Raw genomic sequence first — 23,736 nt, forward strand, 5'->3', positions numbered from 1 at the left:
AAATAAACATCGGCTCCAATCTTCAAGTGTCCAATTGCGGTGCTCCCCAGCGCATTGCCGTCGATGAACCCGGTGTTCCCTATTCAAACGGGGATGTTGTACCCTCCTACGTGCTCTCAAACCACGAACATTTAGTCGTCGTCTTACAGTCTGGTTCGAAATTAGAACTCCTGTTGCAACTCTCAGTGATCTATTGAGCCGCGACGCCAAGTAAGTGGGATTTCTCCTAGCATTGAGGATCAAAAGACTATCTTGGGCAGCTGTTGTACTGCGCTGCCGACCTCCCCCATGAACATAAGTTACTGAGTCGTTTTGGATGAACCTATTCCAAGCCCGACTCACGACACTTTGCGAAACATTCAACCGCCGGGACACTTCTCGTTGGGACAAACGTTCCTGTATCCACCGTATGATTTGGTCCAGTTGCACAGGAGCCAAACGTCTTCTCGGCATGACTGATGAACTGATATTGTTCTAATTTCTTCAATTATTGTCACCTTATGTGTTTGAACGAGAGAAAAAAACAGATTTAATATCAAATACCACATTGCTTTTCACTCCACCTGTAACAGCCTACAGAAAATAATCGATTTTGTGAATAAGAGCCGATGAAGTGAGGAAGACTTTGATATAATCAACTCAAAACATCTTACTTTTTCCTTAGAGAACATATAATGTACAGATATTCACGAGATAACTTGAAAAAAATACAAATGAAGAGAAGTTCATAAGTGATCCCTAGCAATTTTTGATCAGTGTAGTTAGCATCCATTTCATCTCATTCAAACGCTAGAGAGAACCATTATTGGTTATTGTTATAGTAGAAAATTCGAAGATTGCCCCTTCCAATATTGATATTGATTGATAAAAAGATAATTTCGATTCTAGGATTCTAATTGACAACGGTGCTAATCTGCTTGCTGTCAACGCTGACGGTAACATGCCTTACGACATCTGCGAGGACAACCAGGCGTTAGATTGTATCGAGATTGAAATGGATAGGAGGGGGATCACTCAGCAGCTCATCGATGAGACAAGAGCGTCCACCGAAAGACAGATGTTGAACGATCTGGAGATGAAGGCGACAAAAGCTGAAGATCTGGAAACTTATGACAGTCAAGGCGCAACTCCGGTAAATAATAATTTCTTTTATCCTTGGATTGAGGATTCTTCATAAAGGTTTTTCAAATTCCAACTGTCTTTCAGATCAATCTTCCACAAATTGAAAATTCCAATTTACTAGATCACTGTCCATTTACAATACACAAAAATCTATAATCTATTGAAATACCATAGTCGAGGAGGATGCAACGGATGTGAAATGTGCGCATGTGGCTAGTTTCGTTTCCTTTGCTCCTCCTGACATATTCCTGAGCAATCATGATCTTCTATGAATGCCTCTTAGGTTCGTTCCTGTTTTCGAGCAGAGCGAGGTTGGGAATTCTCAATATATTCGATGTTTTCGTATGGTCTGTTCTCTTCCGACTTATTGAAGAACCTATTTCTTCAAGTTTCTGCACCTGATAAACCATACAGCAGGGGGAAGGCCCTCTGTTACGTAATGGCTATTTGCAATAAAAACATCAAAAATAACAAGTTGCTCTCCTGAGCAAAGTAACTGCACTCACCCCTTCAGAACCTTCTGTGGCATATTTTATGATGTTCTATGAAGATAACTGGTCTCTTCAAGTGAAGAAGGTAACATCTAGGCCAAAAAGCCTCGTCTTTATGGTCTCGAAGTGTTTTCATGGATGTTCTTCCACTGTCTGTTCTAACTTATATAAGACCAATCCTTGAATTCGCTTGTCCTGCCTGGTTCCCCATCCTAAACGCTGAAATAGAGCAGCTGGAGGCAACACGCCGGTACAACGTTGGGTTATTCGCATTCCTTATGGTCCCAACCGTCCTGTGTATGAAGGGAAACTCTGTATTTTGGGTTTAACCTCATTTCAAGATCTCCGACTGATCTCATATTTAACTTCCGGGCTATCAATAATATGACTGGAGTCAGCTTATAATCCCTTTTCTCCCTCAACACCAATATTTCTTGTCCAGTAGAATTTTTTTCAACCTGGAACTAATTGCTTGATTGCCCTCTCTCTCTTTTTCTCTTTTTCTCTGTAGTCTGTGCTTCCAATGAACGCCTACAAGAACAGAATTGATTCGCATGGATTTCGCTCACTTGTTGCCTCATTGAATGCTTGAATTTGTATATATGTTTCTGTGTTTTTGTTTTACTTTATTACTTATGTACTTTTTGTGTCTTAGCTTCGAAGCCATATCTTCATCTCTTGTCGTTTAATAATAATAATTATAACAGAAGTCTTCAATATTATTTCATAAATAAGTCTGAGATATGTAACTTCGAATGGTGAAAAATAAAAAATATACATGATATTTTTTACATGACAGCTCCATATTGCCGCTGCTAACGGGTATATCTCTGTGGTCGAGTTTCTTCTGGAACACGGCGTGAGAACAGATACCAAAGACAAGGACGATTGGCAACCGGCCCATGCTGCTGCCTGCTGGGGTCATGTAAGTTGAAAGAGATACCTTGGAAATTTTCTATGATTTTTATTTAGCTCCATGTTCTTTTCAGCTAGAAGTGATAGAGCTACTGGCACAAGCTGGAGCAGATTTGAACGCGAAGAACAAGCACGATGAGACACCTTTTGGTAAGTAATTTATTTCAATTTTCTGTATCATTCTCATTCAAGACAATGATGTTGAAGTTTTTATTTTTCAACGATAAATGCCTGAACCAAAATTGAATAGTTACTTGACAACTAACAAAAGAACTGATACTTAACTATTTCTAATGCAAATATCAGAAGAGAATTAACTCTGAAACTATGAATAAGTGTCCAGGGGTTTCTCAATGGTGGGATGAGTCATCGAGTTGTTGAGAATAATAATTCTTTCTCATTTAGTCACAAGTCACAACAAATAAAAATAAAATCAACAAATCACCTAGACCTTAGGCTACATATAAATACATATAGATCGATATAATTTTTGAAACAGATCTAAATTTCATCGATGGTATTTTCGTCAAACTATCTATATAAATACAATTACAAATGATCTGTTTCATTCATTTTTGATAACTATCTTGGTGGATACCACTATTTATCGGATATTTCAAATTCACAGATATCTGCGAGGATATCGAACTGAAAGAGAGGATATTGGAGCTGAAGACCGAACAAGAAATCAAGAGGCAAGCTGAAGCCAAACGGAAAGTGAGGAGATCCCAGAGCAACACGAGAACGCAATCTGTGAGGAGAACGTCGTTACGAGATAAGGGAATGACTAGTCGAAAGGATGCTGTCGAAGAAGCCAGACTCAGGCTGGAAGCTGAAAGTCAAAAGGTGAGAGACTTAAAAGTGAACTGACAAAATTATTATTATTATTTTTTTCTGAGTTACTCACGTTATCAACAACACACACGTTATCGAAAACTCACAATTCAATAATTAAATACCTTAGATGATATCTTTTCGAACAGACTTGCAATTTAATTGTATGTTTTTACTTCATTCTACTTCGTAACGGCATCCACATATAACAGGCTAAAAATCTTCATTCATCATTGAAATTTTTGATAAACTCCAGAAGTTGAGATTTCACTATGCAAACATGGTCAGAATTTTGTTCTCCCAAAAGTCAGTATTTTGTTCTCCCAAAATATTAAATACTGAGATAATCTTATATTTGAGGTGTGAACTCGTAGCAGTATGTTTTAGGTTGGTAGATATGATCTTTTCGTTTCGATTTGATCTTTCTATAGTATGTTCCTATTGTTTGTTTTTTACACATTTTTCATATAGCGATCTTTAGATCTTCTTAAAACAAGTTGATGTTACTTGTCTCGACTCCCACAGACCTCAGTCAAATTCAGTAGTATCCGCACTATATATCAATATTTAACGTTGTTTTTAAACATATAGATATTATGATATCACAGAAACGTTGATCAAACACTAAAAATAATTTGAATTGAAATTAATTAAAGTTTTTACTCAACAAAAAAAGATGCGTATGAATTATTCTGCTTATATTTTTGGTACATCCTGAATACATATTTCAAATGCAATGTTTGGCGAGACCTACTCGAACCAAGCTAATTACTTGAGGGAATTCCGTTGTTACATCCTGATATCACTGCTATGGGTGACTTTGCTGAACTAGCAGCGAGTTACTAGAAGTGTATATATATATAATACAGCGAACAACAGATTGAGTAAATGTGTAAATGTTAGAACATAACAGATAATTATAAATAAATATCCTTCTTGTACTTCCAGCTCTCTGTATTATAGATCTTCTCTCTTATAACATACAAAAACTATGGAACAAAGGCATGGAAAGTTATTGAGGAAAACATGTTTTTCTAAAAATGAAATTTTCTGCAAATTCGACCGGTTTTCAAAATTAAATGTTACAGAGAAAATTTCTGACCATTTTTTTTTCCTTGTCCGTGGATACTGCTCTCTTTTTACAATCTAGGAAATTGTGTTAGTTGGTGGGATAACCGACAAGGCTCTTTGTGAGCTTTATCAGCTATTATAATAATAATAATAATTATAATAATAATAATTTATTCACTGACTACATTACAACATATATACACAGTAAGAAAATACAAAACATGAGTGGAGAACATAAATGCTCACACAACAATAAAATCATGTATTATAACAAATAAAGGAGTGAATAAAGTGTTAATCACAGAAGCTTTAGCTACGAAAGCTATTGCTTGTACGTGATATAATCAACCTAGATTTAACTATCCTTTATTGACAAGTGAACGAACAAACTCAAAATACACAACAAAACGAGAAATATTTCTGCTTCCTGTAGTTCCACCTAGAACAGCCTTTGGCTGATCAGAGCAATCAATCCTGATCTTCCGATAGATACTATCCACTTCCTTGACATCTTTCTGAACAAACTTAAACTGTTGAGTTTCTTTATGTACGAGGGTAGCTGATTGAAAACTTTCGGAGCAAGGTAGTTACAGCAGCGCTGTCCTATATTCTTTTCACAACGGGGTATGTTTAAGGAGCTTGATCTATTTCTGGTGTTATAACAGTGGTCAACTGGATCGGAAGTAATTTTCGACTTTTTCATATTTATTAGCATACTGAGACAGAAGAGTTGTCTTATATCAAGCATCCCGGACTCCCTGTACAAACTATCGTTGGAGAACACGAGTGGTTTACCGTAAATAATTCTAAGTATCCATCTTTGCATTACATTCAAGTTCTCCAAATGATTATCATTCACGCCGCCCCAACCAATAATTCCATACGACAATTGTGGCTGCACTAATGCAAAGTACAGCAATTTCAGGTGTTTCAAGTCGAGGTAGTCTTTTAAATATTTAATTTTATATAAAATGCCTCTTAGCTTGTTGACGATACTTTTGATATGCATGTCCCATTTAAGGTGTCTATCGATCGTTATACCCAAATATTTGATGGAGTCCGCTTCCGGGATATGTAAGTTCGGTGTGACCATCAGGGGTCCAATATGTGGTAATCCACTCGAGTACGATGCGAATGGTAAATATCTCGTTTTCTCCAAATTTATCGTCAATTTATTGTACCTGAACCACATATCCAGATTACTGAAGTCCTTCTCGGCCTCAGCTTTCAGGGTGTTCCAAGAATCTGACTCACAAAACAACGCCACGTCGTCTGCAAAACAGAGAACTCTGCCTCTTACTCTGACACTCAACAAACTGTTTATATACAGTGTGAATAAAAGGGGTCCAAGAACCGTGCCCTGAGGCACCCCGTAATTTACATACATTGCTTCACTTAACTCTCCATTTACACTTACTTTTTGTTCCCGATCCATCAAATAACTTCTCATCATGTTGTAAATTTTACCTCTGAAACCGTATTTTTCCAATTTATTGAGTAGTTTTTCATGGGAGACTGTATCAAAGGCCTTAGAGAGATCGATAAATATACATAAGGATTGTTTTTTCTTATCTAGTGAGTTGTAAATACAGGATGTCAGGTGTCTGATTGCATCTTCGGTTGATTTTTCTTCTACAAAGCCATATTGAAATTGTGAGATAATTTTATGTTTCGTGCAAAATTTTATAATCCTCTTTTTCAATATTTTTCCATAACTTTTGCTATATTGCTGATCAACGATATTGGCCTGTAGTTCTTCATTTCCAATCTACTACCTTTTTTGAATAGAGGTTTTATAATACCTGTTTTTAAACTTTTCGGGAAATATCCTCCATCAAAGCAACAGTTTATTAGGTGAGTCAGAGGTGCCTTTATCTCGTCAGATATATTCTTTAGAGTTTCCGCTCTTATGCCATCATATCCCGGTGCTGTTCCCTGCCGCAGTTTCACAATCGTCTCGTGGACCTCCTCGATGTTCGTAGGGGTGAGAAACAAGGAGCTTCTTACTGTTTTTTCATGTTCTCTATAGTTTTCCGGAACACTTATTTTTTCTGCATACGTCTGACCTAAGTTAGAGTAGTATGCATTAAAACTGTCACAGATCCGTTTCCCAGACTCCACCATTGTTCCATCTGCCGATACAATCTTTTCAATCTTTGTCTCAGGCTTCGAACGATTGCATATGTTATTTACACTGTCCCAGAGTGCCTTGGACTGGTTAACATTGTCCTTTATTAGCTTTCGTGCATAATTCTTCTTCGCAACTTTGATTAACTTTGCCAACTTACCTTTATAAACGTGGTATTCTGTCTTCAGAAGTGAATTATTCGGATCCTTTTGTAAATTTTTATACAGGTGCTGTTTTCTATTTATCGATGTGAGGAGCGCGGAAGTAATCCACTTCTTTTTAATATTTTTTTGTTTTTTTAACCTTATATTTTTAGTTGTTTTTTCGATATATGCACTTATTCTGTCAACAAATTCATCAGCCATTTCATCTATATTATGGACAGAATAAAATTTTTCCCACCTCTCCTCTCTTAAGTTTGTCTTTAGTGCTGCGTAATCTATATATTTTTTATTTCTAGAATCGGAATTGGGCTGTCTCGTTGATGTTGCATCCAAGTCCACAGTTAATGCAATAGGATAGTGATCGGTAATAATATGTTGAAAGACGTACGATTGAATTGGAATAGAAACATTTTCTTTCACATAGAAATGATCTATGCAAGTTTTACTTTCTGGTCGAGTGTAGTCATTTATGTGCGATTCATATCCGTATGTGTTCAAGATATTCTTGTATTCCTCAGAAAAATCTGAATTCGACATAAGATCTATATTTATATCTCCTGTTATAACATGCATATCGCTCCTTTCAACCGTTTGAATATATTGCTGTAAATCAATGTTGAATTTTTTTGGACATGTACTTGGGGGTCTATAGACGGCTGTTAAAATAGCTTTCTTAGATCCAAACTGTGTTGAAACTTCCAGAATGTTTATATTTCCTAGTTTCTTTATTTCGTGTGAAAAACTGATTTCATTCCTAATATAAACCAACACTCCATCGTTCTTATTGAGTGAACCCTCATTGTATAAAATGGTATACCCTTCAATCTGCAGCAAATTCAGGTCATAGACGAAATACGTTTCGGTGAGTACAATAATTTGAATATCGAGCGCAAGTTTATTCAGAAACAAAACAAATTCGTCCATATTTTTCATCGCACTTCTAATATTAAGATGTAAGATATTAAGTGGTGTTTGTATAGGTGGCAAAAAATGATCTATGTCAGGTATAATCTTAGCAATGATTGGTTCGTTCTTATATTCTCTAATGTATGGATCCATTTTGTAGCAGAAAACCCACAGAAAAAGCCAAACAACTTAACAGCCCAACGCAACAAAAATAAACAACAGGACAAAATACAACAAAATCAACTACTTCAAATCCTTTCTTTGTACGTTCAAGCGCAATCTGGTTACTCTTTCTGGCTTTACAATTTTTCTAGCAGTGTTTTCAGCCACTGGTGTGCTTTGCAATCGGTCGAGAACCGAGATCTCCTCGATATTTTCAGGAGGTTGAGCCTGAGTTCGTACTTCTTCCGGGTTATGTATTAGGGACTGAGTCGGGGTCGCCGGGTTGCTGTTAGTCCGGCGGACAGTGGGATGTTTTCGAGCTTCTTCTAAATCGTGGAGTGTATACTCTTTATTGTTGACTACAAGTTTATTTCCTCTAATATGACAAGTTTCTCCTTTTTCTCTTTGCTCGATCAAATATCCCCTAAGCACTCGATACTCGTTCCGCTGCTGTTCCGTCAGATCGTCTCTGATGGCAATACCACTGCCCCTCAATTTTTTGCAATGTCTGATAACCCCAATTTTCTTGAGATAGGAAACAAACTCAATTTTTACTGGGCGATTCGACTTTTTTCCTAGGCAATAAAAATTATTTATATCGCTTCTACCAATTTCTACCCCTAGCAGGTTATTCAGCTCATTGCAAATGAAATCCGAAGTAATATCATCATTGGGCTCCGTCCATCCAAAAACCACGATGTTATTTTCGTTAGATTTTCTTTCCAGTCGGTCTACTTTATCCCTCAGAGACACATTCTCCCGCTCAAGTGTACGAATCTTGAATTTCAAGTTTTCAAGTTCAAGTAATATATTAGATTCCGAAGCTTGTATGCTGCTTTTAATTTCAGTTTTACTGTTCTCAATTTTTTCTAAAATATTTTGTACGGTTTTATCATCCATTATGTTCAATTGATAGAAAAAATTTTATGTAATAGTTCTGTATTAGGCAACTACCATAGCAGGGACACAAACCGAAACAAAAAATGAGGACGTAAGGGGAGACTCACTTCACTTCCTTGGGCCTTTAAGGAAGACTTGTAGCACAGAAGGCAGGCCACGGAAAAGTTGGAATCGGGAAATTTGGTGCGATATGGAAGGTCAGATTATTCTGTTTTCTCGTCCCAATAACGATTCATGCAGCGAACATACTACACCTGCCGAACGTACGCTGGCCGTCTAGACCTAAGCAAAAAAGACTCGATATCGAGAATGTATAAACAATTATCCGTTTTATAAACTATTCAGTTAGCTTCTTTTCCAAAAATATTAGTGTCTATGATGACCAGTTTTATTCTGTTTTCAACAATATCAATCTTTATCGAAATTCATCAATAACTCACTGAATTCCCTCACTTAATCGGAGCACTCAACAACACACGTTCACCCGCTCAATGTCAACAAATGGTCAAATCAAATCACTTCAAACCAGGTAGTAAAATAAGTACATCCATAAAGTTTGTGCTGAATTTCATTTGGTTCCCATCAGAAAAATAGAGACAAATCAATTTCAATGATTAGTTATCTCAGATACTCTTCTGCTGGTATTCAGTAGCAGGTAATAATCAAGGAAAGTATATCGATATTGTTGAATATATTTACATGATTCGATATCATTAAATCCATTATGTAAATTGAAAAGGAAACACCAAGTTTACAGCAAAATAATTATCGACTTTCGATATCTCTAGAATGGAAAAAATACACATATTAGGAACTAACTATTAGTGGCTGCTTTTCAAAGTAATTGTAACTATAGAATTGTTTTATATCTTATATTATCGGCTTGTATTATATCCTTTCACATCATGAGAAATGAATATTGAACGTGATCAACGATTACCAACATCAATTCAAGCCTACATTCAACAAAATTGCATATCAGCAAATAATTACATACTGAGTTCTGTATGGAAAGATTATATGAATACGAAATGAAAATTCCTTAACAATTCTGCAGTTTCACTAGGAAAATATTTGTACGGTAATTTATCAAGATTCCACCACATCTTACATAATAACAACAATCCCGAACAAGCGGTCGCCTCGAGTGATAGTGAACAGTGAAATTTTTCACTTGGAGGAAGTTCAGTTGCAATTATAATTAGAATCACAATTAAAGAAATGAGATATTAGAATTCTATGGGATGATCCAGTAATTCAGAAGAATTTATGAATAAAGAAATCGACATTTTTCATATCAGCGAACATATAGGACATTCTTGTAGGAAAGTTATATGAGAATGAAACTGTTTAGTATCTTTTAGATCATCGATGAGCGTATTGGTTATTGTTTACACGCGACAATTGTGCGAATCGTGGCGTGATCATTTAAGTTAGTGTTGCGCGAAATGAGGTTCAAGAAAAAACAGACAGTTGTGTGTTTATCCTACAAGTTCAAAGTGAGTTATGAGAAGAGTGAGGAAGTTTTTTAATATAGTTAATAAACCAATTTAATGTTATTTTTCGGTGAACGATTTGTGAAATGATACCTGTTTTACTTTATATTTCAAAATTGTTTCATTTCGTCCAGCTACAGGGTGATATCAATAACCACTAAACAATAGTCGCTGATGCGTAAACCTTTTATATTATAAAAGCTTCTAATAATATTTCTCATATTATTCGGAGGTTGCGGGTGCAAGTCCCGCTCGAGGAGATAATTTTTCCAGAATTGAAAAAATTGTCTGAAAAGCCGTGAAATTAATTTAAAATATATTAACACACAGAAGTGAAAACCGTTATTAACGTATTCTTTATAAGTTTTTTCATCAACAATGAACCGGTATAAGATGAAATTATTCTCCTTTGCAGTCAATTTATTTTTTGGACAGGTCTTTTTTTGAATGAACAAACAATTGTTAATTAATTGAAGTTTTGATTCTATTTCATGTATCTTAAAGAAAAGCTCTAAAATTCAGCTTGGATAAATTTTCCAGTGATGAAAAATTGGCATTCAATGTTTTCGATTCAAAATTCGTTATGGTCTCAGCGATAACATAAGATGTACAGAACGAGCACTCAGAAGCTTCTGCATTTAAAGGACGTATCAAATCTTTAAGTTATACACTGTCATTTTGAATAGCCCGTTATCTGGGCATCTGTCACTTTTGCTGTCATCTTGTGACATTTGACATACAAAAACTACTCCATTACTGAAATTGGAGCTTGGAAAATGGTGAAAATTTTGCAGTCACAGTTTGCAAACCTATAGAGCACTTTCGGGTCGACCTGAATAATAAAGAAAAATATTGGAAAAGTTTGAGCTGTTGGGACAAGTTACTGATGTAAAGTATCGAAACCGTATGCGTCGCTCAAGAACAACTGATAATATAGCTGCTGTAGCCTGTAGTGTTGACGAAAACTAAGGTTGGTCGATTTTTCGTTGACCTAGGGCATTATGGCCGGAATAAGAAAGTGTACTCTGGAAAATGTTTTAATTTTACTCAATAAACTTATAATAATAATAATAATTGGAAGAAATTGATATGGACAACGTTTATTTTCAACAAGCTGCCACACAAGCAATTAAACAATCGCAACTTTCCAAGAAAATTTTCCTCTGTTATTTCTCGAAGAGATGATCACAATTGGCCACCGAGGTTTTTGGACTTAACACATACAGACTTTTCTCCCCCTTCAGCAACTTCGTGTTCATGAACACCATGATACTAAAGAAATATTATTATTACTTAGTATCGAGGATCATTGTTGAACACGTCCTACTAAAATGAATACAACGATAGTCGACAGATAGACCATGTCTATCGAAGACTATCGTTGTATTTGAGAAGCAACCCCCAAGAAATGCATTCTATATTGAAGTTGCTGATTGAAGCATAAATTTTTTGAATTGTTGGTATTTTTGGGGTGGACCATAGCCCCAAAGCTACCGACAAGCAGAGCTAGTGGTCATCATGTTCACGGCTGGTTAGAATTCACATTACTAAAACACTAAAAATTCACATTTTTTTTCAGGCTCTCGACGCCACTGACGACTCCCAAGTCCAGCCCAAATTGACGAAGGTCCCAGTGAGCAACAACGTACTAACACTGCCACCCCAACCGAAACTGAAGACAAACAACGAGCAAACGAAACACGAAGGCAATATTTATAACAACGATCCACCCAAGGACGACAAATGCTTAGAGTTGGAAAGACGAACTCCCGAAGGAAAAGACAGCGATTCTCTATTAGAGAGCCCATTGTCAGAACCCAACGAAAACTCTTACACCACAGACGTGAACGGAAAAGTTACCGTGCATGTTGTTGTCACCATAAACGGCAATGGTACTCTGGCAGACTTGAAGAAACAGCGGATGCAGATAAGGAATAACAGCGGAGATGTCAGCAACCTGTCGTCGCCTGTCAACAGCATACCAGATAACGATTCCGCCATTGGTTCAGCAACAGACGTGGTGAGGTTCACCGGAGAGACCACACAAGAAAATGTCGGATACTCAAAGTCAAAACGATGCTGTGTTATACAATAGTTGCGTATTATATTATCGAAATTTTAAATTAATCGAGATTGTGATATATGGTATGGCAACTGGCTTATTTATATCTCAAAGTTCCTGCTTTTTGCCATAAGCAATGAAGGAGAATCATTTTAAATTATTTCTATAATCGAAGACCGTTTACTTCATATTGGGGCTTTTTTCTCAACTTTCAATTTTGTCATGATATCAATTTTGGAAGAATTCATCTGAAGAAGCAATAATATTATGAATCAGTGGTTATTCCTTCAACGATTTTAAGCTCATCTGCGCTGCTACAAATTCTTCACCATCGTGTATCATTTTTTTATTCATTGTAGATAAAGCACACTATGTACATATCATTCGCAAATTAATTACGATTTGTAAATTTTCCCTTTGCGATATATAAACACACATTCCAAATATTGTGATAAGTGCTGAATTGTTTTTATTGGATTCTTGGTTATGTTATGAATTCAAGGTATAAGGTTTTTGTGAATGAAGAAAATTCCTCGTGTATATACTCAATATTTTATTTCTTCCTGTCGAAAAAGACGTATCGAGAAATTTTTATTTTGTAGTATTCGGAATAAGTACTCTTTTTTTCTGTAAATTATGATGATAGTGCCTGAAAAAATTTTACTGTTTTCGTATGTAATATCCTTCTTTTCTTCGAAAAAAAAAATTAATTTCGATCATATATTTGAGTTTCTCTTATCCACCTGATATTCAACCTCAATTCCCAGATAAAGTTCCATAAAATGAACATCAAATATTATTGAAAGATGTTCATCTGAAGAGCGGAGCCTTCCCAGCATAAAAGGAAGTCCTTACTTTTCTTGAATGTGTTTTTTTCTTACATTCATCTTAGCTAACTTTAGCGATCACTACTATGCTTCCTATTCTTGTTTCAATCCATAAATTTTTATCTAATTTGACAAGAATAAGTCATGTTACTACTTACTAGGTATTCAACCAACAATAAATATTTTATTCGATAAATCTTTGGAATCCTTGAAAAAGGCTATTGACATTGATCTTCCTAGCTGGAGATGATCTATGAATTATGAATTTGAAGCAAAAAATCATTGACCTGGCACTTATAGCTTCAGATAAATGAAATTTTCATTTGGATTTCGGAATAGCTGTTGGCTACTGTTAAAAAATTGATTTCTAATTGTTAATTTTAAATTTTCTTCATCACACTTCAAGATATTTCGCGTTGAAAGAGGAAATAATAAACCATCGTTTAATTTTTTTTTCAATGACTATGGTTCACTTATAAAATAACAATAAATCTTATTTTTTTTTTTTCAATGGTGAGTGAATACATACAATCAACATCAAATATGTATTTTTCCATCTAGATTTACATAAAAATATAGATATAAAAATTATATTGCATAAAATATCGATAAATACAAGCTCTAGAGTAAAATGTTCAATTTTAACAATAAGGTTCAGACTAATGTAATTATTTCACTGGAATGATCGACTCCAACATCTATTCATTTCAACCAAGAAGTTGAAGAAAAACTTTCTTTTTATCTCCGTTCACATCGTTCTGTAAAATAAGAATAATATTCAATAGAATACAAGGAATATATGTGTTTCTTAATAAAAATAGTTAGTAAAGCACAAAGAGAACAAATTCAGTCTTTGAAATGAAATATTGTATCAAATGCCTTGAATTTATCAAAAAGTGTTAGAAGACATGTAGAGTTAATATTGAAGTTTTGATAAAGGATCAGAAAGAGGAATAAAAGGAAAGTAGGATTGGAACTAAATCTCCGACTTTTTATAGAAGCAAAAAAATAAAAAAGCAATAGTAACAAATCAGGAATTGAAGACAGCCCACAATTACATATATAAAAATCACTAGACCCACTAGTGCTAGGAGAAGGAATAATAATTCAACTAAAAACGATAAGCAGAAGCAAGCTATTGAAACCTTACAATTCACAAAACAGATTTCAAAGAAAAAATTGAAAGAACTTTTTTTAAATATTTCAAATATTAAAAAGTTACATACACTATCATGAATAATTAGATACCTAATTAGGTAATGTAGCAATATCCTAGTGAACCAATGCAAGTAAAGCACGTTTATAGTCTCCTGAAGCGTCATTCTGAAAAGTAGTAATGGAAATTATAAAATTATTGGTTTCACAGGAAAGCATTTACTCAATGAAAACTTAGTGCATTTTAAACGTTATCATGCATTTTAAGGTTAAGCGAAAATATAATTAAGCACGGAAATAAAAAAAAGAATAGAAAAAGAATGGAATTATTTGGATTTAGAGTCCTCTACTAAAATTCAGTCAAACTGTCTGCGTTACAATATATTTTCATTCACATGACACTGTAGCACATATCTTCTGTTTTTATATCTAGTCGTTTTAATTTCAAACAGAAATATTTCATTTTAATTAAAGAAAGTAACAACTAAAATGTTTTTCATTGCAACGATTCATTTTAATAGCATAGAAATAGCAAATCGAATGGAGGGATTTACGAAACTTTGAAATCAAGGAGGATTCAAATTAAAAATGAACTAATATTGAAAATAAAACACTATATTTCATAGCAGTCGTAGAGATATGATCAATATCGTGAATATAACTGCAATGAAAATTTTGGAAACTCAATATAAGAAAGAGAGCAGTTGCAGTAGAAACATAAATATGCACATGAGCATTGTTATATACGCGATAGATATCGCTCAGTCATGCCAAACTTCTGCGACTTAATAATGTGTATTGTCCACCGAGATTATCATTCGAAAAATGCGTTATCAAAAGTTACGGAAAAAACATACAAAAGTTATGGAAAAAACATACAAATTTCTTTGGTTACCTGAAAAACTAGTTAGAAAAAAATTGTGATAAACATACCTCTATGCAGCTCTCCAATGTCTTATCGTACATCTTTTCGAATTCTTGTTTGATGGTTCCCAAATCGATTTCAGATCGGCTTACAATTATTCTTATCAATGTATCATCATCTGTTCCCATTCCCTCCATTGAATCATGGAGTTTTCTAGCGAAGAAGATCGCAGGGCTCTGCACGCACTCAACTGCAAAATGTGAAAAATTTCATAGGAAACTGATGTTTAGTTCAATCGGGTATACCGCCACCTAATATGAAATATGTAATCTGATGTTTTGGGTATTTGATGTGTAGGGATTGTCCTCTACTAAAATTTTTTATTTTGATTTTTATAAAAAAAAAATTTAACAAACGTTTCGGGCTGAACCCTTTTTCAATGTCTAAAGAACAATAATAAATTACAAACATCATTCAATAAGTTAAGGGCATGGCGTACAGATGGCATCTACACAGTGACATACCACTTTTTTTCTTGTTAGCACTACAGTGACTTAATAAAACCACAGTGACGACACGCGTGGTCTTGATATTGATTGGATGAGCCTAAATATGGCTGCTTTTTGTTTACATTCTCCGTTTACCTGATTTTTGGGATTCATACAAAATGTAAGAACCATTTTACTGTAGTATTCTTCAGTTGAATAAATTCATTCTATATACAATCATAGTATAAGGAAATCATTATAGTATGATACAATCAAATACTATCAGGCCCAATAATATTAATTTTGACAAAGTGTCAGTTCAGTTCAGTCAATTGATGTATTCTTAAGTTCTATGGTAAAGCTATATGGGTCGCCATTTTTAGGCTCAATTCGAACGAATTGTCGCCACTGTAGTCAGCACCACCAAGCTTCAAAAGATGCTTGTCAAAATTTCGGAACATAGAGTTAAGTCTGGATCGAGATTTCGAAGTGATGCAACATCGGTTTGCTTGAAACATAGAAAGAAACCTATTTAGTTTTGTGATAAAACAATGTTCTTTTATGGAAAAAACAATGTAAGCAAAGCAATGGTTTTTTAAGTATTATTCAGACTCTGCTCTAACGACAACAGTGGTTTAAAAGTGGTATGCTGACTTTAAATGTGGCCAAAGAACCACCGACGGAACTGAAGTCCACGAAATGGTTTGACTTTTGAGTAAGAGTAAATTGAAGTTTCGTGTGATAGTCGTGGAGCATAGCAGAAAGTTAGGCAATCCGGCGATCTCTGGCTAAGACACTCCCTCTCACACTATGGTGGAGAAGTGACTCTGCTGCAACACATCGACCCGTATAAATTGGCCGGGGCCATGTAAGTGTGAAACCCAAAACACCATCTCTTGAGCAGACAGAGTCACTACAGTGGAAATGGGTGTCACGCTTGCTCACCGCTAATTAATAGCATTAGGATTGTTGGAGATGATGTATCACTTTGGAAGGTCACTCTATTGACGAATTGAGTTTGCTAAGAAAAAATGTGCTTTCACAGATTAGGCTCCGAACTTATTGAGTCAAGTGTAACTGTTCAACTGAGTAAAAAGATAATATTTGATCAAGTCAACTTTTTATTTATAGGATAGATAATAATAATAATAATAATGTGTTCTTATTATGTGAATATTACATTTCAGTATCAATAAACACAATAAACGTCAATTTGGATAGATGAAAGAAATAAATTCACTCACCTACTGCTAAGAGGGCCTCTAAGTAATCACCACTCAATTCATGCTTCAACGCTTGTTCGATTGTATTTCCAGAAATTTCTTTGTACTCCTCGAATATTCTACGAAGCTGGGCGAAACTTTCATGTGCCAACACTTTATAGAAAACGCTCTCTTCAGTCCCAAGTTGGCCCTCACCTCCAGCATAAAGTTCCTCAGCCTTTGCTCTAGCCTCACCATCGTCGATGTCGTTGCAATCATTACGTGATTTAGTCAAGATCAATGTCAGGAAACGTCCTAAGTTCCCTGATGTTTCCGAACACACATGTTCTACAAGCGGCCTTTCGTATACTGAAAAATCAATAGAATAAATGCTTATTCTTAAGAATTTAAGCAAGAGAAATCAGCAATGATAATGCACTGAAATTAAAATAACATTAGATTAAATTAGATTTGATTGAGGAGGTTCCGTTTCACTGCGAACAAATGGTCTATTGTGCCCCCCATCAGAGCTATTCTCTCCATAACGTGATCTACGAGACAGCTCGCCTTCCAGTTCCAGAGTTTTTATGAACTCCAATATCTTGGATGGCTTCAAGGAGGTTAATTCCTCACTACTACTACAAGTTTCGTATCCAAAGCAGGTTTTGCATTGGCTAGCGATGGCGAGGCATTCCGCCACCAGGTGATCCGGAGTTTCTTCCTCCCCACCACAGAATCTGCACTCGTCATACCCTATGAGGAATCCAGTGAGGACGTGTAGCATATTTTTACTAAGATCCAGATTGGACCTCGTAGAGTCAAAGTTTCGGAAAAACTGTTTGGAGTGATCCAAACCAGGAATATCTCGCCAGATTATTTTTCTTTTGGTTTCTTCCTTCTCCTGAAACACTTTCTTGTAGGTACAATTGTCTACGCCACCGAAAGGTTTCAGGCTGATGAAAGGAGTTTGTGCTACTTTTCTGGCAAGTGTGTTGGCCTCTTTATTCCCTCTAATTTCCGAGTGGCCGGGAACCCAGATTAAAAAGACCTTGTTATTCTTGCGGAAAGTCACTTAGGGAATTTAACAAATCAGAAGGTGTCCTAAACGTTGCTCTAGTGAGACAAACTTTTTCTAAGTTATCGCAAATGACTATGTTGGAAAGAGAGTAAAGAACTTTGGGAGTGTAGGACGGGGAATGGAAATGGTCAAGGTTTTTAAAAACATGTTCGGCAAGATTTGATTTATCAGGGTTATTCTTCTTAATAGCTCTAACATGCTCATGTGTACTAGCTTTGACACTTCTGAAAATTCTTCCGATTAAAAAATTTTCATATTTTTCATATCTTTTGTGTTTTAATGTTAATATTTTTTTCTCCTCCGATACATAGTTTTTGTTAATTTCTTTTGCTCTATTGTGTCTTTTTCTTGATTTTAGGAGCTGTAGATCATCTCTTGGAGATCGAAACATGTAGTCATTTTAATAAAACATTTGGAGTCGACCTGGAAAGTTTTTTCTCCTCCCTTAATCTTAATAAGAAATGATGGATTATGTTTCTATCAATTAACTTTGATTGATTCATTCTATCCGCCAGGAGAGAAAATTACAAATTAAGTCCTGTCCAATTTTTCGACGGAATATAGGTACACACATTTCTCTCTCCAATAGATAGTAATCTCTACTGGAAGAACCTCTAGTTGAAATATACATTGACCCTTCTATACCCAATTTTGCAATGATGATTATGCTTGCATTAATTTATCAATTGATTCACTTACATCTCTCATAACACTCATTAATCTTATCGATTTCTTCATTTGCTTTAGAGCAAATTATTTCTACAAGGGTGCTTTCATTGGTACCAGCACCATTCATAGCGTTCTTTAATTCTTTGCATAAATACTCATAATGAGGAGTGAGTAGAGCAACCATTACTTTCTCGAAATCTCCTCCCAATTCTCCTTTTATATCATCAATCAGATCCTGTAACAACAAATTAAGAGTAATCGAAGTATCCTTACGAGATATACCGAAAACTCACTCTTTCTAGAACATTCTTGAAATGTTCTGATATTGCTTGACGCTGTTGATTGCTTCTTTGGGTCAATATCTCAATTATCATGTCTTCATCGGTACCAAGACCATCCATGGCACCTCTGAGGATTTCAGCATCGTCCGCTGCATTGAAATTTGGGGCTGGGTGCACAGTTGGTACTCCCTATATAAAGAATAACCTGGTATAAGTTTTTATAATATATGGAAAAACCAACTGCTCACAATGATTTAAATCTAAAGTTAAGTTATTCCCATATTCGTAGAGAAATGAAGTTTTTGACTAGCAGTATCAACTTTATCGATATTTTGTTGAGGCTTGTGTTCTCAGTATTTTCTGAGATTAAAGTTAACATTTTAATCATCAATAATCAAAATTAATGATTCATTATTATTGACTAATCAAATTATTACACATTGGAATCGAACAGATTAATTTCAATATCAAATAATCAATATGTATAGGCAATAGCGATAAAGTTATTTGAATGAAAATTTTTTGAAGGCAATCATCTAATATTAGGAACGATCACTACGGTGAATCATTTTGTTGATTAGTATTTCCGACGAGGTCGAGATCTAGCTCTACAGGATAATGCTATTCAATTCGTTATTATGTATAACTTGATTTAAGAGGTGAAGAATGGGTTTCTCAGATCGTTCTCATAGTTCAACTATGCCAATGGAAATTGGCTCGAGATGCATGAGCACTACGATATTTCGATATCTAATTTAAGCATTTAAAACTCAAACTTGAAAATCGAATTGCCATTCATTTATTTTTTTATTTTGTTATGGATAATACTATTCTTCGTGTTGCAATGTAGTAAATGGTTTCTTCTTTTCTCTTAAAATTCTTGGAAATTTTGTAGAAAACTAGTATCCGCTGCTAATCTCTCTAGGCCATAGACATATTTGTCGAATATTTTAATTCAAATATTTTCATTTCTATTCAGAAAGAGCAAGTAAATTTGTTCCATACTGAGAATTTTGATGCCCAAATTAAATGAGAAGCTATAATTTCAATAAAAATCATTATTTCCCTATGAAATCTATGAACATGAGGACTCACAGAATAAGCTTTCACTTGAAAGGACAACATTTTTCAATATGATGAATATACACCAATGAACTGGAAACTAAAGACCTTCTTTAGTCTCCTATCAAAGTGAAAAAGCCTATCCTTGTTTCTCTTTCCGTGTTTCATCCTCATTATTCTTCTAATTGAATTTTCATGTTACCACACCCTCACTGGTGATATGAATTTTTCATTCAACCCAATTTTATTGTCAATATTTTCCAAAGCTAACCTACGATATATTTCGGTAGATTTTCATAAAATAAATTTTTATCATTTGATGTTCCATAAAAACATACACATAGAAACACACCCTTATACAGTGTGTTTCCAAATTAGACATGAACCTTGGGGGAGGTGTTAGTATCACTCATTTGCTGTCAATTGAGCCATATTTATTGATAACCGATAATTAACAGTTTCCGAGATATTTGAGTTCTTTTGTTCTTCAAAAAATTCCTCACCTCACTTTATTTTTCGTCAATTTTTTCTATATTGACCAAGTTAGATTTAAATTTTGGGTTATTTTCATTTGGAAAGGATATGTATGAAAAAACAAAATCCATGTTGTATTAGATGTTAAATAAGAATAAGTATGATTTAAAGTTGGTATATGCATAAGAGAATAGCAAATTTTTAAAATAAATTTACCTATAACTACAATTCCACAATTCATTTATGACAGAATTATTTTAAAAACTTCCTTCTTCTTTTCCTAAAAAAGTTTTCGTTAAAATGCAGGCACTAGTTTTGTTTCAGCAAATTTTAATTTGAAATGAGAAAAAGGCAAAGAAAGGAAAGTAATGAATTGGATTTTTTTTTTCAATTGAAATTAAAATTTCATTCTTTCCGCCTGAAATTTTTTCACTATCCTCTCGCTGCTTCGTCTATTGCCATTTTAACGGTGTTAGTTCCGGACTTTGCTGGCCACAAAAATAATCCAAGAATAATCAAATATAGTCAACGTAGAAAAAATTGACGTAAAATAATGTAAGGTGATAAATCTTTTGAAAATCACAAGAACTCACTCAAATATCTCGTAACCTGTTGATTTTTTGTTTTCACTAAATATGCTTAAATGACAGAAAATGAGTCATATCAACACGTTCTCCAAGGTTCATGTCTTAATTGGAAACACCCTTTATATTATATAGGATTAATTTTTAAATTCATTGAAACGTTATTTATCGTTTTTTTTGTGCGATATCATATACACAGAATGAGCCCCAATTTAAATGAAATTATGTAGAAATATTTCCTTCAAATTATTGTTCAATCTTTTTCCTAATATTATGCGAAGACAAAATGAAAACAGGCGACGAATGTGATTCAAAAAACTTTATTTTGACTTCGACTACTCAATTAATAGGTAGGTACTTTTTCATGGAAATATTGATTATAAAGATGAAATAAAGAATTCAGGATATTGTGTTCCAAATATAATAAACTGTGTGAAAATACTATATAACAATAAATGCAGAATGTGTCGGCAAGTTTTTTCATCAAGATGTAAAATGTTGAACCACCTTGGAGGATTGATCCACATAAAATTTTAAATCAGCTTATAGATCAACAATGTTAAATTAAGAATTTTTTTTTGTTTCAACCTTGATCGTCATAATTGAAGTAAACAAATCAACAAGTTCCTTCTATATCCGGTTATAACTAAGGCGACTACCCAATTAACTTTGTCGTAGAATGAATTATGTGCTATTACTTACCCCAAAATATTTGGTACACATTGTTATATGGAAATCTGAAAATCACAAGAAAAAACTGTTACTCGTCTCACGAATTTCTGTCTCCAACTGAAAATAGTGACACTCTACCTCTCCTACCAATTCAATCGCATGATGAATACTCGCAAACCGTAACTCAGAGTAGAATGTGATATCATGTCATGCACGAGAGAATTACAGTATGAGTCATTCGGCTTACTTTTTCATTTTAATTTTCTTGAAACCAACGTGCCAGATACGTAATCGACAATGAACCGAAGAAAACAATTATCTGTTACAGGAAGAGAAAAATTTTAATATGTAACTGAAAAATTTTCATGAGAAACGTTCATATAACCTAAAGGGTAAAATAATATTTATGAAATATTCTGATGTTTTTTTTTCAAAAATTGTTTCAGAAGAATATCGGGCGGTCATTCTAACCAACTGTGTAATTTAAGAATTTTGAGCCGAAAATAGTCTCACTAAATAACAGTTAAAATCGATTCAGTTCGTCGAATGGTGTGTACAGGATGTCCCAAATTCGATGCTCACTGAGAGCATTCGAGATGTTTGAAAAAGGACTGTTTCAAATATTTCGCTATATCTTGATTTCTGTTGGATATATTCGAAAAATTGTACAAATGTTTTTTTTTTATGATTTATATGTTACTCATAACAGATCATATAAATTAATTATCGATTTGGAGATATGAAATGAAAACAAAAAGTCCTATTTCCTCAAAATTGCAGGATATTTGGGAGAATGGCAATCTGTGATCATGTTCTACCAATTAAAAAAAATAATTACATTTTTTCGATTCCATTTACAAAAGATCCGTTCATTCACAAAATTTTGGTTTATTTTTTAATAGGAAAATATTTTTTTTACTGGTACACACTATATAGTTAATATATGTTTGCAATGAAACGTTGTTTTCAACACATAATTTAAAAATTAGAATTTTGTTTAGTTAAAAAGTTCTAGTCAAAAATGCAAATTATCGATCTTTTTGGTTATTTGTATAGGGTTAGTCGAAGAAATGCCAATATTCAAGAAGATGCAGCATTAATTGTGGAAAAATTTTAAAATTTCATTACAAATATCGATATGTCCATAACAAACATTGCTGATTCGATAAATAATGGCATCTAGATACTAGAGAATCTTTTTCCGTTTCTTCAAAAAAATTGTGATAAATGGCAATTTGTTGTATAAGTATTATGAAACAAATAGCAACATGCGAAATTTCGTGGAAAATTTAAATAAATACGAATTTGTACAAAACCGCAACAGTTTCAGATTTTACTTACGTTATTGCTTTTCTCAAATTTTCCATATGCTTATCCGATAATATTTTAGGTGGGAAGATGAAACCAGCTAGTTTAAAAACAACAACGGATAAATAATGAGGACAAATTCTTTAAAGAAAAAAGTTTCCATAAACATCGATGTTCAAGTTGATTTTGCAAAAATCGCCTGGTGCCATTTTCAATTAAAAAAGTAGCTTCCATTCAAAAACTCTATAATATAACCCTCATGCAATCATGCGTGATATCCTCAAAATATTGAGGTTATTACCCGAAATATTCGTTACAGCAAATTTTGCTACACCAATTTTTTTAATAACAAACACTTAATTGTGATGATATCAAATACAAAAAAAAACAAAGTTCGCAATCAATCGTAATATTCAACCTACAAATGATCTCTCATAATATATTTAGATTGAGGTTGTGTCAATAGGAATAAAACAACTCTTATACGAAAGAAAAAACATATTTCAATTATCAATGCGTAAACGAATATCAATATAAATCAACAAGTCATTCGAAACAAAATTAGAAAAAAAGAATTTAAACTTACTTGTAGTAACCTTCTGATATTTTTGCGTGTATATTGATCTTGCTGAATGAAACTTGCGCAGAAGTTGGTTTTCAAGGATGGTTCTGAAAGAATTGATTTTTCAGCACGAATTCGTTGAGTAGTTGATAATACCAGTAAAGAATTGATTGAATTAATTCTATAATTACAATTTGAGTTGGAATATGTTGATTACAACTCAACTCAACACTCATACATGAGTATTAACTAATCTTT

The 23,736-nt window shown here is 34.1% G+C and overlaps 2 protein-coding genes across 9 annotated transcripts in view; one reads left to right on the forward strand and one right to left on the reverse strand.

Annotated features, from left to right (window-relative positions):
• LOC123673665 (protein phosphatase 1 regulatory subunit 16A) overlaps positions 1-12,972 on the forward strand; it is a 28,194-nt gene extending 15,222 nt beyond the window's left edge. For all 4 annotated transcript variants that reach the window (XM_045608249.1, XM_045608250.1, XM_045608251.1 and 1 more), the window contains exons 4-8: positions 889-1,132; positions 2,413-2,538; positions 2,603-2,678; positions 3,157-3,374; positions 11,769-12,972. In XM_045608249.1, coding sequence (XP_045464205.1) covers positions 889-1,132; positions 2,413-2,538; positions 2,603-2,678; positions 3,157-3,374; positions 11,769-12,284 — 1,180 coding nt within the window. In that variant the 3' untranslated portion in view covers positions 12,285-12,972. The remainder of the gene's footprint in view (positions 1-888; positions 1,133-2,412; positions 2,539-2,602; positions 2,679-3,156; positions 3,375-11,768) is intronic.
• Positions 12,973-13,609: 637 nt separating this feature from the next.
• Positions 13,610-23,736, reverse strand: LOC123673666 (annexin B10). 5 transcript variants are annotated; one of them, XM_045608255.1, is made up of 8 exons: positions 23,503-23,585; positions 21,639-21,673; positions 18,829-19,005; positions 18,566-18,770; positions 16,831-17,157; positions 15,167-15,348; positions 14,305-14,401; positions 13,610-13,836 (listed from the first exon to the last, which is right to left on the reverse strand). In XM_045608255.1, the coding sequence occupies exons 2-7, from the start codon at positions 21,657-21,659 to the stop codon at positions 14,351-14,353; spliced, it is 963 nt and encodes a 320-aa protein (XP_045464211.1). In that variant the 5' UTR covers positions 21,660-21,673; positions 23,503-23,585; the 3' UTR covers positions 13,610-13,836; positions 14,305-14,350. The 5 variants fall into 5 exon arrangements, with proteins under 5 accessions (XP_045464211.1, XP_045464212.1, XP_045464210.1 ...); XM_045608256.1 differs by lacking the exon at positions 14,305-14,401 and having other exon boundaries at positions 23,503-23,736; XM_045608254.1 differs by lacking the exon at positions 23,503-23,585 and having other exon boundaries at positions 14,327-14,401; positions 21,639-21,803.

This window comes from Harmonia axyridis, chromosome 2, assembly GCF_914767665.1.
Source record: "Harmonia axyridis chromosome 2, icHarAxyr1.1, whole genome shotgun sequence".
NCBI classification, from domain to species: domain Eukaryota; kingdom Metazoa; phylum Arthropoda; class Insecta; order Coleoptera; family Coccinellidae; genus Harmonia; species Harmonia axyridis.